General features: G+C 54.4%; 1 protein-coding gene across 10 annotated transcripts in view; it reads left to right on the plus strand.

Annotated features, from left to right (window-relative positions):
• The window catches only part of DAB2IP (DAB2 interacting protein), a 185530-nt gene that overhangs the window by 76972 nt on the left and 91200 nt on the right, over positions 1–17358 (plus strand). For 7 of the 10 annotated variants that reach the window (XM_082695332.1, XM_082695330.1, XM_082695329.1 and 4 more), the window contains exon 2: positions 6655–6758. In XM_082695332.1, coding sequence (XP_082551458.1) covers positions 6655–6758 — 104 coding nt within the window. Of the gene's footprint in view, positions 1–6654; positions 6874–17358 lie in introns of all 10 variants that reach the window. The other 3 variants (XM_082695327.1, XM_082695323.1, XM_082695328.1) reach the window with 1 other exon arrangement.

A 17358-nucleotide genomic window follows, 5' to 3' on the forward strand; every position in this document is an offset into this window, starting at 1 on the left:
CAAGACCCTATCAATACCAAGAGCTCTCATGCTGCCCCTTTATAGGGGGCCCATCTGACATGCCCCACTCTCACCACCATCCCTAACCCCTGGCAAACGCTATTCTGTTTTCCATCTCTAGAACTTTGCCACTTTAAGAACGCCATATCAATGGAATCATACTGCATGTGGCCTTTTGCTACTTGCTCCCCCACCCCAACATAATGCCCTTGAGATCCACCCAAGCTGTGGAAATCAATCAATAGTGCATTCTTTTTTTTTTATTGTTGTGTAGCATTTCATGGTATATGTGTTTATTTCCTGTTGCTGCCACAACAAATGAAAATTTAGCAGCTTAGGTCTATCTGACTGGCTTAGTCAGAAGAGCATATGACTCTTCATCTCAAGGTCGTGGGTTCAAGCCCCACGTTGAGTGCAGAGCTTCCTTAAAAAGAAAAATAAATAAACTTAAAAAATATTGAACAGCTCATACAACACAGAGCTGCCATCGGACAGTTCTGTAGGTCAGAAGTTTTCCATGGGTCATGGGTCTTGCAGCACTAAAATTGAGATGTTAACAGGTTGAGTTCTTTTCAGAAGGCTCTAGGGAAAAATCCATTTCATTGGCTGAACTCTGTTCCCTGTGGTTGGAGAACGGAGGCTCCCTTTTCTTGCTGGCTGTTAGCGGAAGCATGTTCCCAGTTTCAAGATAGTAGTCACCCACATTTCTCGGTTTGCGATCTCTTCTTCAGTCGTTCCTTCTCCTGCCTCTTCCGCTGTTGCGCCCTTCTGCTTCCTCTTCCTCATTTAAGACTATTTCCCCTGGATAATGTGGGTTAAACGCCCACTTCCTTACCCTTGATCCTGTCTGCAGAGTCCCCATGTAAGGTAACATATCCACAGGCTCTGGGCATTAGGAAAAAGTGTGGACTTCTTTGGGGGGCTATTTTCCGCCTCATACACGGTGGATGGACCACAGTTTCACCGTTCACCTATTGAAGGACAATTTTGACTGTTTCTGGTTTTTGGCTATTATGCATGTCGTGAACATTGGCCCAAAAATGTGTAAAAGTGGATTATGCTCCATTTCCTTGGACGGCATACTTTTTTTCACCCAATGCCATGTTTCTGGGTGTGCTTCATGTGGATCTTACAGAACCAGGTCCTTCGTAGTGTCACTGTGTGCCACGTGAACCGAACCCCCTTAATCATACCTTCTTCCTTGCTCTGTCGTATCCCACCAAATGACTGCCCTGGGGTGAGATCATCCATTCCTGTACTGGTGGACACTTAGATTGCTCCCAACATGTTGCTGCTACAAACAGTGTGGCAGGAGACATCTGGGGGCGGATCTCCTTGTGCGAGGATGAAGCCGTTCTAGATTGGACGTGGAGGAGGGTGTTCTGGTCCTAGAGCGTGTGCGGGTGTCAGTTTCCACTAGCTCTTGTCTAACTGTTCTTCAGACCCGCACTACTCCACCAGCAGGGATGAAAGAGTGCCGTACACCCCTGTCAGCATTCGGGGTCACTGTTCTTTTTTATTTTTGCTTGTCTGAATGGTGTGAAATGGTATCTGGTAGTTTTAATTTGCATTTTCCTGGTCACCGTTGAGGTCCAGCACACACATATCCCCCTGTCTCCTGTCTCCTTTTTGTGTACTCGTGCTGACTTCTTTTCTCCTGACACCAATATTAGAGGTTGCTGCCTCTCCCTGTTTTTAAGCATTAAGATCTGGGCAGTGCAACCCGACAACTGAAATTTGGTGTCTTGTCTGAAATTACAGGATGTTCCTCAGGCCTCCGTGTTTCCATGGGAACAAGTAACAGTCATCCTTCATGATTAGGTGGTATCCATGGCAACCAAGCCAGCAGCATTTGAATGAAACCGATTTTATTTTATTTATTTTTTGCAAACACATCAAGGTTAAAATGCATTTCTCTGGCTGTGGCTTCCAGGAATGGAAAGAACCAAGCTTGGCTTTCCTGGTAAAATGGAGATTCTCTTGACCTCATGGTGGAAAGGGGGTCGAGGACCTGCTTGTCCTGTGGCCTGGTTTTGCAGGTTGGGAGCCCTGAAGTCATGTGGAGGTCACAGTGGGAGTCAGAGCTGAGGGAAGACTCCTGGACCAGTGCTCCAAGGTCTAGGGATGCCAGCTTCATGCTGCACAGTGTTAGGTCACTTACCCTGTCGGGGATTCTGTACCAGCTGTGTTGCTTAGACCTTTGGGGAGCACAGGACCTGAGCCTCCCAGTGTCTGCTTCCCCAGATTAAAAAGAAAGTCCACTAAATCAAAAGTCAGAGGCATCTATGTTTTGGTCAAGGGTCAGGCTCATTGTAGGCAGAATTAGGATGGGGGCAGACGGTCAACTTTCTATATTCTTTGCCAGTGTAAAATAAAGAGGGTTTGTTTTTTTGTCTTTGCTCTTGTTTTGGTGGCTGAGAATGGAGATTGTCACTGCTCTAACCTTCCCTGACTCATTGGATTGCTGATAAATCAGGAGCTCAGAGACGGAAAGGGGCTGGCCTGGAGTCACACAGCAAAGGCCAGGTTGAATGCTGTCTCCTAGTGACAGCCTTGCGCTCCTCCCCCTGCCCCTGGCTCCTGGCAATGTCAGCCTTCTGTGGGGTCTCAGTGTGGGTTTAGGGGGACAGTTTAAGGAGCTTCAGCACGTACTCTTACTTCCTACCAGGAGGAACTTTAGAGGAAGTCATTTTTGCCCCTGCAAGCTCAGTCTCTCCATCTGGAAAATGGAACTGACCGTAGCTGTCCAAGTTGTTATGTGGGGACTATATGAATGGGTCCAGAACTTGCCTTCTTAGTGGGAAGTGATACTGTCCAAAGTGGGGGGGAAAATTGGTTCTTAGAAGGGAGGGGGCAAAAAAGTTCTCAGTCTTTTTCTGTACGAAGCCCAGTATATGTACGATACAGAAAGATAGCTACTGGATATGTGGTGTTAAAGCTTTATGGGGGGGAACTAGGGAAAAAAATGTCTAAAAAGACCCCCCAGGAGAAATGGTCATGAAGAGAAGGTAGAGAGATGCTGGCTCCGAACTCAGTGGTCCACAAGGTTTTTAACTTGGGGTTTCGAGCCTGGGGCAGGCTCGGGAAAGCCATTAGGGGTGAGGGATCGAGAGAGAGCCCGGCTCGGGCTGGCCCAGACCCTGCCCCTGAGGACCGGGTGTACGACATGGCTGCTTTCCTGGCCTGACCTCCCCATCCCTCTACAAGCGGGGGCCGGGGCTTGGGCAGTTGGGATCCCGCCTGGAGCATCAGTCAGGGTCCAGCAAGAAGCAAATGGCACTTATGCTAGGATGACTGGAAGTGTGAACGGGAATGGGGACTCGCGGAGAGGAGTGCGGGACCCCAGAGCTCATGATAACTGGGGGTGATCTACTGAGGCTTAGGGAGGGGAGGCAAGCAAGAGCTCAGGAGACAGGCTCATCTTGATAGTAGCTGGGGCCATCAGTGGAGGGAGGCAGCCAGCCAGCCTGGGCCACTCTCCCTCCCCTGATCTCCCTGCCAGGGCCTTCCTCCCCCTGGCCTAACCCCATAGGAGTTGGGGGACCCAGAAGCTCGGTTGGTGGATCCCCTGGAGCAGAGGGCAGGGTGGAGAAAAGTGGAGAATGGAGCTGGGCCCAGTGGAAGCTACCTGGAAAGGTACAAAAGTCCCCTTCAGTGTCCTCTGGAGGGCCGGGAGGCTTGAGAGGTCAGGCAGAACTGGCCACTCTGCAGGAGGGAGAGCTGACTCCTGTCCTGTCCTGTCCTGTCCTGTCCTGCAGCCCTCGGCTGCATTTCTACCTTCTGACAGGGAGGGGGCGTGGCCAAGTCTTCAGAAATGAAGTTTAAGGTTATTTTGGGAGCACCTGAGAGAGTCTTTGCTCTAGACCTATTGGATTAGGGGCTAACGGACAAGTTCCTTTCCTCTGCGCTCAGCTTTCTCATCTGTAAAATGGGTGGTTGGCTCAAGCAAGCCCTGAGAACCTCCTGGCCCGGGAGGCAAGAGGTGGTATTCTGTCCAGGTGGTCGGGGACATCACTCTCAGAAGGGAGGCAGCCTTTTGGGCTCCTTGGGCCCTACAGGGGACTCTGTGCATGTCTTGCTTGGAGCCACGATGGCCCATGTGCCCAGGAAGAGGCCATGGAGCTGTAACTGTGTGTGTGTGTGTGTGTGTGTGTGTTGGGAAGGGGGGGACGTTCCCGAGGGGCTTCTGGAGGCTGACCACAGTGCCTCACGTGTGGGTAGGACACAGCAGTTAAGGTGGACATGCAGGTGCAGGCGATGGGGGAGGGGGGAGGTGTTGTGGGGGGAGGTGAAGGTAGACTGGGAAGCACAGGAGATTTCCTAGGGAAACCTCCAGAAAGAGTGGGTGTCTCCTAGAGTGTGACTGGCTGGGACCGTGGAGGAGGGAGGAAGGTTCTCAGCAGGAAGCACCACGAGGGAGACACCGAGGCCCTCAGAGATTGTAGTCACTGGGCTGAGGAGGAACCGAGTGGAGGAAGCTTTCCTGGAGGAGGTGACTCCAGGCTGGCTGGTGCACATCTGGGCCTTCGGTCTGCCTTAGGTCAGCAGTGCTCAGACCCATCTCTGTGCGTGGCCCACCTCCCCCAGGCCCAGGGTGGCATTGCCTGCTGGGCAATCGGCCAGGGCTTGGTACTGGCGCCCTTCCTTGGGGGGTGATGGGCTCTGGCCTTCCACATGTCTGAAGACCTCTGCCCAATCTGGCTGTAATGAGGGAATGGACTGGAAGGTGTAGACGTTGTCCCCTGTAGCCCCTTCTCCCTTCTGAGAAAGCCTGCTCCTTGCTGTCATCTGTCCTGTGTATGTGCACACATCCACCTGTCCTCACGTGGACGTGTCCCTGGGGATGAGTCTGTGTGGGTACGTACACGCATTGTTGTGGCCGTGCGCGTGTGTGGAGTGAGAGTGCACCCGATGGCGCCTGTGTGCGTGCAAACCAGGGAAATCTCTGCCCTGTCCTTATTCTTCCTTGCGAACCAAGAGACTTTCCCTGAGCACCCCCACGTGCCAGGCTCCACGCAGGGCACTGGGGACATGGAGGTGCAGGCAGATCGGGCATGGGCCTTAGGAGTCCCACGGTCAAGCAGAGGGGACACACACACACAGACACGCAGACACATGCACTGGGTGCAAGATGAGAACATAGATTGGCTTGGTCTGGCTGTTGCTGTAGGACCCAGAAGGGGGCCCACGGTGAGGTGCACAAGGGTCTCCAAGGGTCTCCTCTGGGGCCTGCAGGATGGGATGAACTGGCGTCCTCTGTGGGGAGGAGCCCTGGGAAAGGGGCACCTGGAGCTGAGCATGGTGAGCCTGGTGTGGGGAACAGCCAGCTGGGAAAGCGGATGCCTTGCACTGACCTGGGAAATTTTGAACAGACATGCTCAGGTCATGGCCCTACGTTTTAAATGAGCCATCACCACTTAAAAATCAGAATCTTTTATATTTAAAAAACCTCAGATTTCCAGCTTCTCTTGAATCATGGGAAGCTGTGGCTGCCCTGGGCCCCCTGTGGCTGCACTGAACAACCAGGAGGCTGCTACCCTTGATCCTGAAAACTCCAGCCCTGCACTGCCATCAAGTGTAAGACCTCTGGAAAAGAAGGTCCGAATTGGAAGCCAGAGATCACGGATTCTTGTGTTTGTAGGGACTGCTTGTATACCTCTAGTAACAGGCAGCTCCTTACGTCACAAGATATATGATTTGAAGTGCAGGTTTTAGACCTTTAAAAAAAAAAATGGGGTAGGATGTGGTTCAGTTGGTTGGGCATCTGCCTTCAGCTTAGATCGTGATCTCAGGGTCCTGGGATTGAGCCCGCGTCTGGCTCTTTGCTCAGCGGGGAGTCTGCTTCTCCCTCTTTCTCTTCCTCTGTGCTCTCCCTTGCTCTCTCAAATAAATAAATAAAATCTTTAAAAAGAAAAATTGGGATATATATACATATTACATAAAAGTTGCCATTTTAATCATTTTAAGTGTACAATTTAACGGCATTAAGTATATTCAGGTGCTGTATATTACGTGCGGTGAGACCATCAGCACTGTCCGTTTCCCTCTCCTTCCCATCACTCCAAGCAGAAACTCTTATCATTAAGCCGTACCCTCCACGCCGTACCCTCCGCGCTCAGTCTCCGGTCACCTCTAGTCTGCTTTCCATCTCTAGGAGTTTGCTTAAGAGGTGTTTTGTGTAAGTGGACTCCTACAATATTTGTGTCCGGCTTTTGTCACTCAGCTTATTATCAACGTTTGTCCATATTGCAGCGTGTATCAGAACTTTTGTTCCTTTTTATACGGGAGCCACATTCCGTGGCACGGACCTCCCACACCCCATGCCTCTGTTCACCTGTGGATGCGTGGTTGGCTTGCATCTGCCTTTGGCTGTTAGGAATAACACTGTTCTGCGCATTTGCATACAAGTCTGCGTATGTGTCTGTGTCCCTGTTTTCAAGGCTTTGGGTATATATCCGGGAGCGGAATTCCTGGGTCATGCAGTCATTCTGTCTTTCACTTTCTGGGGGAGCCGCCAAACTACTTTCCACAGTGACTATACCATTTTATGGGGACCACTTGTCTGCTGCCCTGGCCAGGTTGGGGAATGACAGGAGGGCCTGACTGAGTGGCCTTGTATGTCCGTCCTCACCCCCTCTCTCCCTCTGTTGACAGAGTCGCCCCAGGAAAGGCCAGGCTCCCGGCGCAGTCTGCCTGGCAGCCTGTCAGAGAAGAGCCCCAGCATGGAGCCCTCGGCCGCTACGCCGTTCCGGGTCACGGTAACTATCTCTGCGTCACCACCGCCACCTGGCCTGGGGTGCTGCTCTGCGACCCCGCGGGCCCCCTTCCTGGAGTCTCACGGACCGGGAGAGCATCCAGCCTCCCTCGTTCTAGGTATCCGATCGCTCAGCTGCTCCCACTCTCGGTGGCTCAGCCTGTGGGTCACGTGGGGGTCCCATCCTGTGAGGGAGGGGGCAGACACAGAGGACAGACAGCCCTGCAGCCGTGGGGCCCGGAGCAAGCTGGCCGGGGGAGAGAGAGAGAGTCGTTCGAGGCCAGATAAACCCAGCATCCCCTGTGCATGTGCGCACCACGCTTTCTCGACTCTTAGGACGGTTTTCATTTTTACATGGGAATATCTCTCTCATGTTACAGCTCGCGGTGTGTCACAATTTCATTGCTGTGTTTTTTTCTTTCTTGGAGAGACATAAAAGAATGCTGTATCTTAAAACTGATGATGTCTTGGAATTGACAAAACACAGCATACATACTTCAGCTGTTGATTCTCATAGGCCCACGGCACACACCTTTTTCTTACAAACCTGAACAACTTTGCGGAGATAGAACGCGGTGACCCTTGATGCCTGACTCTCTGTGTCCTTGCCCAGCACTTATGGTTTCACATGCCTTTTCTTCCCCGTTCAGCATGTTACCATGTGCTTCTCAGTCCGGAGCTCCGTCAGCCCCTGGAGGAGGAGTAGAGTCAGGAGAGTAGAAGCCACCACGGCTTCTCTTCTCCTGGGGGCTCATGGCCTATAGCGGAGCTGGATGTTTGATCATGAGCTCATCCGTCCATTCATTCAGCAGTTTTGTGGCCTGCCAGCTATGTGCCAGACCCCTTTTTTAAGAATGATTTTATTTATTTATTTATTTATTTGTCAGAGACAGAGAAAGAGAGTGCACAAGCAGGCAGAGAGGCAGGCAGAGGCAGAGAGAGAAGCAGGCTCCCCACCAAGCAAGGAGCCTGATGTGGGACTTGATCCCAGGATCCTGGGATCGTGACCTGGGCTGAAGGCAGCAGCTTAAGCCACTGAGCCACCCAGGCATCCTGCTAGGCCCCATTCTTGGGAGTGGGGCGCAGTGGGAGGAGCTGGCCACAAGAGCACCAGGTAGACAAAGTTCCTGAACTTATTGGCTCACATTCTGATGTTCAGGTTATGTGCTGTGATGAAAAGCATGCTGCTGTGATAGAGGAAAACAGGAGGGCTTCCTGGAGGTGGTGTGATCGAGAGGTGGTATTTGTGCTGAGGCCCAGTGGATGAGGAGCCAGTCCTACAGGGAGCAGGAGGAAGAGGGTTTTGGGTGGAGGGAACAGAGAGGGCACAGGCCCGGCTATCACGGTGTATGATATCAGGGTTCCAGGTGAGTTAAGAATGACTAGCTATTCCCTGTGCATTGGGAAGGGTGTCCCCCAGAGGCTGACTTATTATTATTATTTTTTAAGATTTTATTTATTTATTTATTTATTTATTTAATTTATTTATTAGAGAGAGAGCATGAAGTGGGGAGGGTCAAAGGGAGAAGCAGACTCTCTGATAAGCAGGGAGCCCAATGCGGCATTTGATCCCTGGACTCCAGGATTATTACTTGAGCTGAAGGCAGTCGCTTAACCAACTGAGCCACCCAGGCACCCCAGAGGCTGACTTTTGAGCTGCGACTTGAAGGGTCAGTGGAATCTGGATAGTCAGGGACAGTGAGAGAGGGAGTTCCAGGTAGGGGGAACAGCCGTTGCAAAGGCACAGAGGCACGCGAGAAATGGATGCGTTTGTGGACCGGCGAAATGTTTAGTGGGCCTGGAGTTGAGGGGGGTAGAGGACAGGGTAGGGGGTGAAGCTGGGAAGCTGGGCGGAGTCTGGCTTAGGTGGAGCATCAAGTGCCAGGCTAAGGGATGGGTGTGTCCCCAGGGCAACTGATTGTCCCACCTGTCTGTGTGCCATAGAAATGCTTGCAAAATACGTTTTTAGGCCCCTTCAAGATCTCAGAGCAGGGGGCCCGGGGCAGAACCTGGATATCTGCATTTTCACAAGCATCCCCAGGTGGTGGTTGAGAACTTCAGGCTCCGAATCAACCTTGGGCCACAAGGAGGCAAGGGAAGCCCCGGCCGAGAGAGTGCGTTCAGGGTCCCTCCCCTGGGTGTGGCAAGGGGGGGCCCTGGGAGAGGGTCTCCAGCTGGCAGGGAGGGCCAGGACGCTGACCCCTGGGTGACCTGGGTCAACCGCAGCTGAGGCCGAGTCCTGCCTTCCCCAGGCTCTTGGGGGCTACAGCCACGGGGGCCGAGCCTTCAGGGGCCTGAGGGAACACTGACTAATGATAACGTGGCCACCTGCCCTGTGCTTCCGGACTCACATTTGTGATCTCTTTCAATCCTCGAGACAGCCCTGAAGCTGACACTTTGATCACCCCATTTCACAGTCAAGAAAATTGAGGCTCAGGGAGGGGAAGTCACTCAGCCAAGCCCCAAATGCTAATAAATGGCCGAGCCAAGACTGGGACCCAGCCTGTCTGACGGCAGAGGGCGAGCGTGCTGTGAGGAGGAGAGCTGTTTCCCCCCTGCGCCTCTCAGTGTGGCCTTTTTCCTGTGTCCCCTTGTTTGGCTGCTCCGATAGAGGCACCATCCCACCTTGATGTGGCTGTCGCTCGCAGGTCTTTAACTGTTGGGTAGCCTTGTCGTCTTCCCTGCAGTGGCCTCTTCGCTCTGTGTCCTGGTGCGGGGCCCACACGTGGGCAGAGCCCGCTGCAGCCCTCTGAGCCCCCAGGCCCAGGAGTCATCGTCCCTCCTGCTCTGCTGGGTTCTGCAGGCCGGGAGACAGGGTCCCTTGCCATCTTCCCCACTTCTCACAGCAGCCCCGAGGGGAGGGACCACGAGCAGCTCCATTGCACAGATGAGGGGACTGAGGTTGAGGGACGTGAAGTCGTTTGCCTCTTGTCACACCGCTTTGAGGGAAGGAGCCAGGCGTGGGTGCCAGTGCTGGTGGACGCTCGCGTGTTGTGTCCTTCTCTGTGCACGGCAGTTAAGGAAAGAGATGGGAGATTCTTTCCTTTTTTTTTTTTTTAAGGTTTATTTATTTATTAGAGAGAGCATGCATGTGAGCAGTGGGGAGGGACAGAGGGAGAGGGAGACAGAGGGAGAGAGAATTTCAAGTAGACTCTGCGCTGAGAGCAGAGCCTGAAACGGGGCTCGATCCCACAACCCTGAGATCATGATCTGAGCCAAAATCAAGAGTCGGACGCTTAACTGACTGAGCCACCAGGCGCCGCAAGGGGTATGAGTTTTTATCCTGGGCTGGTGCTCACGGTTCGGTTCGGAGGTGTTGGTGAGCTCAGAGGTAGGGATCTGTGTTCGAATCCTGGCTCTTCTGTGACCTCGTCAGTCACTCAGCCTCTCTGAGCTTTGTGTCCTTATCAGTCAAGTGTGGAATGTCCACCCTTCCTTGGAGGACTGTGGTGGACCTTCGCGAGGCCTGGCGCCTACAGACCCAAGTCTGACCCACAGTAGACACTTAATACAAAAAATCCACCGCTGTCTTTGGAATTGTGTTTGCCTCTTTGGCTTTAGAACAGTACAGATCTAGGGAGAGTCAGGATGGAGAGCGGAGGACAGGGTGTTTGGGGGAGGGTGGGCAGTGTGCCTGGTTTGAGTGTTGGTGACGCTCCTGTACCCAGACTCTGTGAAGGGCCCAAAGCCCACCCTCTTCCCCTACCCTGGCTTACACTTTCTCATAGGCGCTCCGACAAGTCACATCTGACTGCTGCTCTGTGCAGCCCCCCGAGGGAACTCGGGGAACATGGTTTTGCCTGGGGGAGACAGGGCAGACTGCATAGGATATATTTGAATAACTGGTGTCTTCGCTGCCATCTGAAACCCGGATGACAGATGTCACCACCTCTTACAGAAGTGCCGCTTTGCAACCAGTAGTTTAATGAAGAAGCAACATGTTGTGTTGTATATCGTCTGGACTTCCTCCATGAAGACTAGAGCCTGGGCGGGCCTGGGCTTGTGCAAGCTCGCTGTCCAGCTGGGAGTGGGCCACTAGGACCGCATGGAGCTGGGGGGCTCCTGTGTGCCCTGAGGGCTGTGGAGGACCCGGATGAGGGCAGGATGGGAAAGGAAACTGGAAGTAGGTGACCAAATGGACGTCCTGCCCATCTTGGGCTGTCAGCTCTCGGGCTCCAAAGAGATGCTGAGGCCAAGATTCAAACCCAGATCTGTTTTCTCTGGACCAGTAGGGAATCCTGGAAAGGAGAGAGGGGCAGAGAGGGCAGGCAGGCAGCAAGCCCGGGGGGCCCCGTATCGACACAGACTGTCAGGCAGAGTCCAGAGGCTCTGCATGGGCCCATCTCCCTTTCTGAAGCCCAGGCAGGCACCCTTAGCGTAGCGGTGTGCTGCCCCTGTCACCGGCTACCCCGTGTTGGGAAGTCATGGTTTGATTTTGGGGGAAAGCCGTGGTGACGGTTCCTGGTCTCTCCACAGGTCCCCAGACCCAACTTCCCCTGGTGTAGGCTGGGTCCTTCCCTCTCCCTCCTCCGCCCCCACCCCCTCCCTTCGACCTTGAGGAGAGCTGGCAAGGCTGGGGTGTGGGAGGTGGCAGAGGCTCTGGGAAACTTGACAGCCAATTGATTCCTCCTCGGGAAGTTGAAAGTGGAGAATCGTGTTTGAAGGTTTAGCTGAAATTAGGTCTCAGGGCTATTTTTTGCAAGATGGAGAAGGAGACGTGTCAGGGAGGGGAAGGCCCAGGGGGTTGGCTTGGCGGAAGCTGCAGATAAACTCCGTGCCGGGTTGATTGCAGATGCTTCTAGAAGGGGGTCTTCATTCCTTTCAATCGCCCACTTCTACTGGATGCTCCTTTGTGCGCACCCTCGCGGATCCTGGAGCTGTGATGGAGGTGTGGCTGGGGTGCTGTGGGCACCCAGAACCAGGAGCAGTCGCTGTTGGCTAGGAAGGGCAGGGAAGAATTCCTAGAGGCATCCTAGGGAGGCTCAGAGATGCTGAGCTTTGAGGGATGTGTAGGAGTTTGTCAGCAACAAAGGGAGAAGAGTGTATCCCAGCTGGAAGAGACAGAAGCCAATAGGAACCAGCCAATGGCCCCGGGGGATTAGAGTGTTGGGTGAGTTGGAGGCTTGAAGTGGGGAGGGAGGTGGCTGGGGAGGAAAGGGAGTGAGTGAAGGCTCTGAACTTTCCCTGCGGGACATAGGAGCCGCAGAGACGCTGGGTCAGAGTGGAGCCAGCGGATCTCTGGGGTGTCAACTTCAGGATTCCCCAGCCCCTCGCCCCCTTCCCACTCCTGTAGCTTCTCTGCACCTTCCCCACAGGTCAGCTGTCTTCCTGTCACACCCATAGTAACAGGCACGTGGACAGAACCTTGAAGGCCTGGGAGGCACCCCTTCCACCCCACCCTTGAGGGCTGTTGGAAATGATCATGAAGCCTTCCTTGGACAGAGGAAGGACTGAAGCTCAGAGAGGGGAGGGTCCTTTCCCGAAGCCACACAGCATATCTGGGCCTGGAACTGAGCCCAGGTCTCACCGTTCCCTCCGTTTAGCGCTCTTTAGCGTTTAGCTTTGCTCTCTCCAGCCCTCTCTCCCCTGCAGTGGAGACCTTCTCCCTGCCTCCATCAGGTTTCCTGGGAGGAGAGGCTGAAGGGAAGGGGCGTCTGTGGCTCCTGCCCACGTACCAGCACACTGCCACCTCTGGGGCTGCCTCTCTGGGTCTGCGAGTGCCCCTTCTCTGCGAGGGCGACTCCAGGAGGCCTTGGGTGAGGAGTGGGCAGAAAAGCTGGTCAGGGTCACAGATCAGATGAGCTAACACTGTCATTGCAGATGCTTCAAAACGAAGGCCCAGAGAGGGGAGGCTTGCCTGGAATGCCTATCGGGGCTCACTCGCTCCTCCACTCCTGGCTGCCCTTGGCCCACATCAAACGTGCGTTCACATGGGACACATCTATGTCTGTGGTCCCCCAGCCGGGGTGGGGAGGTCAGATGTGCAGCCGTGGTTGACTGTGATGGGACCGTGGCACTGGACCCAGATCAGGGTCCCACAGATGGGTGCTCCTGCCTCTCCTCACAATATCCTGCTCCATGGTGCCCTGTGAGCTGGTCTCCCAGCCCAACGTCTGGCAAGTGTTTCCCAGATGAGAGGGTGATGGGGAGATCCTTCCTCTACCCCTGCCATTTTGTTATTAAACTGTTCTAATTGTTGTTAAACTGTTCAGACACAAAAGGAAAATTATTATCATTTTGGTTTCTGTCCACCATCCACAGGGAGAGACTCCTTACCTGCAGCGGGAATGTAGGAGCTGGGGACAGTGTCACAGACAAACCAGACACAAAGAGCTGGCCAGGGCAGCCGGGGTGGACCGAGATGCTCTTCAAGTCAGGGATGTCGGACTCGGGACTGTTTGGAACCTCCTGAACCTGAAGTCAGGCCTGGAGCCCTGAGCGGGCTGTGATATTTGGTAGGGCTTGGAGGCTGCTGGCCCCATTAATAATGGTATCATTGCCTGACTCTGAGTCTCTGTTTCCCCATCTGTAAATGGGCACAGGAGTCCCTTACTCACAGAGTGGCTGTGACGGTCCGGTGCCTGGCAAAGGGGAGACATTCAGCCTCCCATTCTGTCCCCCATTCTGGTGGGTGGGGCTCACTGCCGCCAGACCCCTTCCCCCAAATCCTCAGGTAGACAGACAGACTCCCACCCCACCCATCATCTGCTGCCCCAGTGCGACATTGCTTTTGGCAGAGCCTCTAGAGCTCGGCCCAGGCACCAAGAGGTAGAGGTGGGTAAAATGATACCTAAGGGGCCAGAGACCAAGATCCCAGGTCCAGAGTATGGATCCAGGGAGCCAGAGGTGTGTGTGCAGGGCCACCTCCCACCAGTTGGGGGCAGCAGAGGGCAATGAGTGGCCGCCTGGACAACCACGCCCAGAGGAGGGTTGGAAGTCCCAGGGGTTTGTGTGCCCCGCCCAGGGCTGCTGGGGCCCAGCTGAACTGAACTACTAGCCACAAAGCTCACCACTGGGTGGAAGGAAGAACTCAAATCAAGGAGCACCTATGGACAGCTGGGCCTGGCGCTGGTGGCTGAGCCCACTGGACCGAGGTTGGCCGGAGAGCTGGGGTACCCAGGAAGAGGATCCTAATTAGGGCCATTGTAGCGGGTCAAGGCCCGGGGCAAATGCAGCCTTCCAGCAGGAGCAGAGGCGCAGGCTGAGGCAAGCCTTCCTGAGGACCCCTGTCTGCCAAGCCGGCCAGCAGACTCTCCATCGTGGCCATTCTTCCCCTTTTTGCAGTGTCCTGTTCCATTCTCGCCAGGACTTTGGAAGGGAGCAAGACTGGTCTTTTGGTAGAGGCGGGTGGTGGTCAGAGCCTGGGCTGAAAGTCGCACTGACGTGGGTTCGCATCCCAGCTCTGCCAGCCCCTGGCCATTTGGACAGTGATGAAGTCCTTGCAGAGCCTGGCCCACAGCACCAGCCCAGGCTCTGCCGACCATGCTGCTGTTCTCTCCATTTTATAGATGAGAACACTGAGGCTCAGAGAGGGAAGGTGCCTTGTCCCAGGTCACATAGCGAATCGGGGACAGTGCTGGCATTAGAACCTGGGGCTCTGCATCTCCCTGCCTCATCTGGTCTTGGCCCTGCTTCCAGCCAGCGTGGCCCCCAAGGGTCAAGAGGTGTCTGGCAAGGCCAACACTCCTGGCTTGGAACTGTCCCCTCCTCCCACCCCATCCTGTGGCCCCCACAGGCTCTCTTCTGGGTGGGGGGGGGGAGCAGGAGACTGGCTATGGGGGGCAGGGCTGAGATGCCTTCACTTCCCCACCCTCTCATGGTATGAAAATGAAGCAGTTGCCTCCGTCACATCAAGTGGCATTTGGGTTGGATTATAGACATAATTATCTCTGAGTCTTTGGGTGGGAATTGTTTCCAAAGCCAGGAGGCCCTCTTTGGAGGTGGCAGCAATGACATCTGTTTCCTATACAAGGCCCCACACTGGGATGAGTTACTTATCCTGTGGAATTGCTTAAAGAATGCTTAAACCAAGCCATGATTGTTACTGCCCTGCTCTAGCATCTTAGAGGGTTTGGGGGGTGGGATCCGTCCCCTCCCCCCACCACTGGCACCCCCCCAGTCCTGTCCCCGCCTCACGGCCTTTCTATAGGCTGGTCCTGTCCTCCTCATTTCCCTGCCTTGAGAGCTGCTTCCCCCCTCCACACTCCCCTCACTCCAGCAGGCATCCCCTCCCCTAGGCTTCAGAGCACAGACTGTGACTTAACCATCTACCAGACGGTGACTTTCTCAAGGGCAGCGACTGTTTCTGATTTATCTGAACCCTGGGCATTGAGACGGGGCCTCATTGGAGGTGGGCACCTGGATGGGCTTGTGCAGTGAAGGTGTGTGAGAGAGACAGAGGCAGAGTGAGTGAGTGAGTGCAGGTTGGGGAAGGGGAGGGGAGTAGAGATCTTTTGGCTTCTGAGAGCCCCACTTGGTGTCTCTGGGGCCGAGTGACCACTCTTCTTGGGAGGAGAGGTCGGGACAAGTCACCCAGACCAGCACAGAGCCCTGGCAAGGACACTGGCCCTTGTTGTGAAATTGACCTTGACTCCGCCTCCTGGGTTCCCAGGATCCCTCAGGGGCAGGGCTCCCAGGTGAGGCAGGCCTACAGATGGTAAATCACCCAGGAGGAGAGAGAGCCTATAAAATCCTCTCCCCAAACGGTGCATTTTGTATCCTGTAGTGAAAAGGGCTTTAAAAAGCATTGTTCACTCAGGTGGATTTACGGGCCTGTCACCCGCCTCTTGCCCTTCCCTGCCACTAACATTTACTTGTCCCTGGGGCTGGGGCACCCTGGGGTCCTGGTCCTCCTCGGTGGCTCTTGGCACAGGGAAAAACAGGATACCACCTCTTCCCTGCCTCGGGGGCTTAAGGGCTACTCCAGGCCAGCTGGAGGCTTGGGGGCCGATCAGAGAGAGGATCCCACTTTCCAGAAGCTCCCTGTGGTCTGGCACAGAGCTGGAGTCTCCCCCCTCCCCCATTGACACCCTTCCTTCGTGAAAGCTGTGGTCTCCAGAAGATCCCTCCCATTGGTTGTCACTTGCAAAAGTGGGTCACCAGGGAGGGGAGAGATTCCATATGCCCACCCTGGGAAGGATTTAGACCTCAGCTAGACCAATCCCCTCATTGTACAGATGGGGAAAGCGAGTCACAGAGAGCCTCAGAGTGTGGTAATGGGATTATGGAAGAGCTTGGGCTCTAGCACAGACTGGATTGACTCCAGCTCTGCCACTTCCTAGCTGTGTGACCCCGTGAAAGTTGCTTGACCTCTCTGAGCCTCCTTTCTCTCATCAGCACGTCGGATTGTGAGAATTAATGAGGTAAATCCTGTAAATCTCTAATTCAGCGCCTGAAGCTTAGACAGGGCTGAATAAGTACATCTGGTTTACTCTTATTAGCATGTTGGAACATCCCTCATTCTTATTAATAGCAGAGCTGGGTTTTGGACTCACATTTCTTGACCCTGAATGTGGTTTTCTTGCCACTCTGCCAGGCAGCCTCTGTCGAGAGTGTTCGCTCAAGCGGAGCGTACAGAGGACCCGGCGACTAAACACCGACGTCAGTGAGTCACCCAGGAAGACTGACTTAGTGCTGGGACCTGAGGCAGGGCCTGGAGGGAGGCAGAGGGAGGAAGTGGAGACCCTGCAGCAGGGGCGAGGCTCCCTGATGGAGTCAGCCTCCCTGCAGCCAGGCGGCCCTTGGTGCCGGACTCCCTACCCCGAGGTCAGAGCTGGCCAAGGGCTTAAAGAGCTGATGGAGTGTTTGTAGCCGTCCAGACCTCTGGAACAGGCTGATTATGCTAAGGCAAGTGTCGGCTAGCCGGAGGATTTATGGGGCAGTGAGTCACTCTCTGACTGCTCTGGGTTATCACGTCCTTTCCGGAGACCTCAGAAATGTGTGTCCGATTTCTGTTCACTGATGCCGCTCTGTCCTGGGGCACTGGCAGGTCCTGGGCCCTGGCACGAGTCAGGAGGGCCTCCCTTGTCTTCATTCCCCCCCACTACCTGCACATGCTCACCCTCTACCTGACTGGGTATTCCCTTCCTCCTTCCTTGCAGAGTTCCTTAGGAGATGCCTGGACCTGGGTGTCCTCTGCACTGTGTGTGGGCGGGGGGAGGCAGGAGTTAGGCTCCATCTTATCAGCCTGGGCTCAAGTGGTGGTGTGTAACCGGAGGTCAGATGGACCTGTGATCCCTCCGTCGGCCTTATAGCTTTCCTACCTCTGTGCCGTTGCCTGTGCTGTGCTTCTGTTTGGAATGTGACTTCCCTACTCCAGATAATCTCAGCAGGATCCCCCACTGCCTCACTTTCAGTGTTTCTATTAGGCTTTCAAAAGCTGCCTCCTCCAGAAAGCCCACCCGGATTGACCCTTAAAAGACTTCCCAGAGCATATTCTCACCTTTCTGCTTTCTCTTGTGTATCATAAATATTTGTTAATTAACTCAGGAAGTGTTTAGGAATACCTGCCAGATGTCCTGCACTGGGAACCCAGGCCCCCACGGCCCCCACAATCCCGTGAGGAAGGGAGGCGTGAAATAAACACCTGTATAAATACGACTGTG

Source organism: Mustela nivalis, assembly GCF_964662115.1.
Source record: "Mustela nivalis genome assembly, chromosome: 13".
NCBI classification, from domain to species: domain Eukaryota; kingdom Metazoa; phylum Chordata; class Mammalia; order Carnivora; family Mustelidae; genus Mustela; species Mustela nivalis.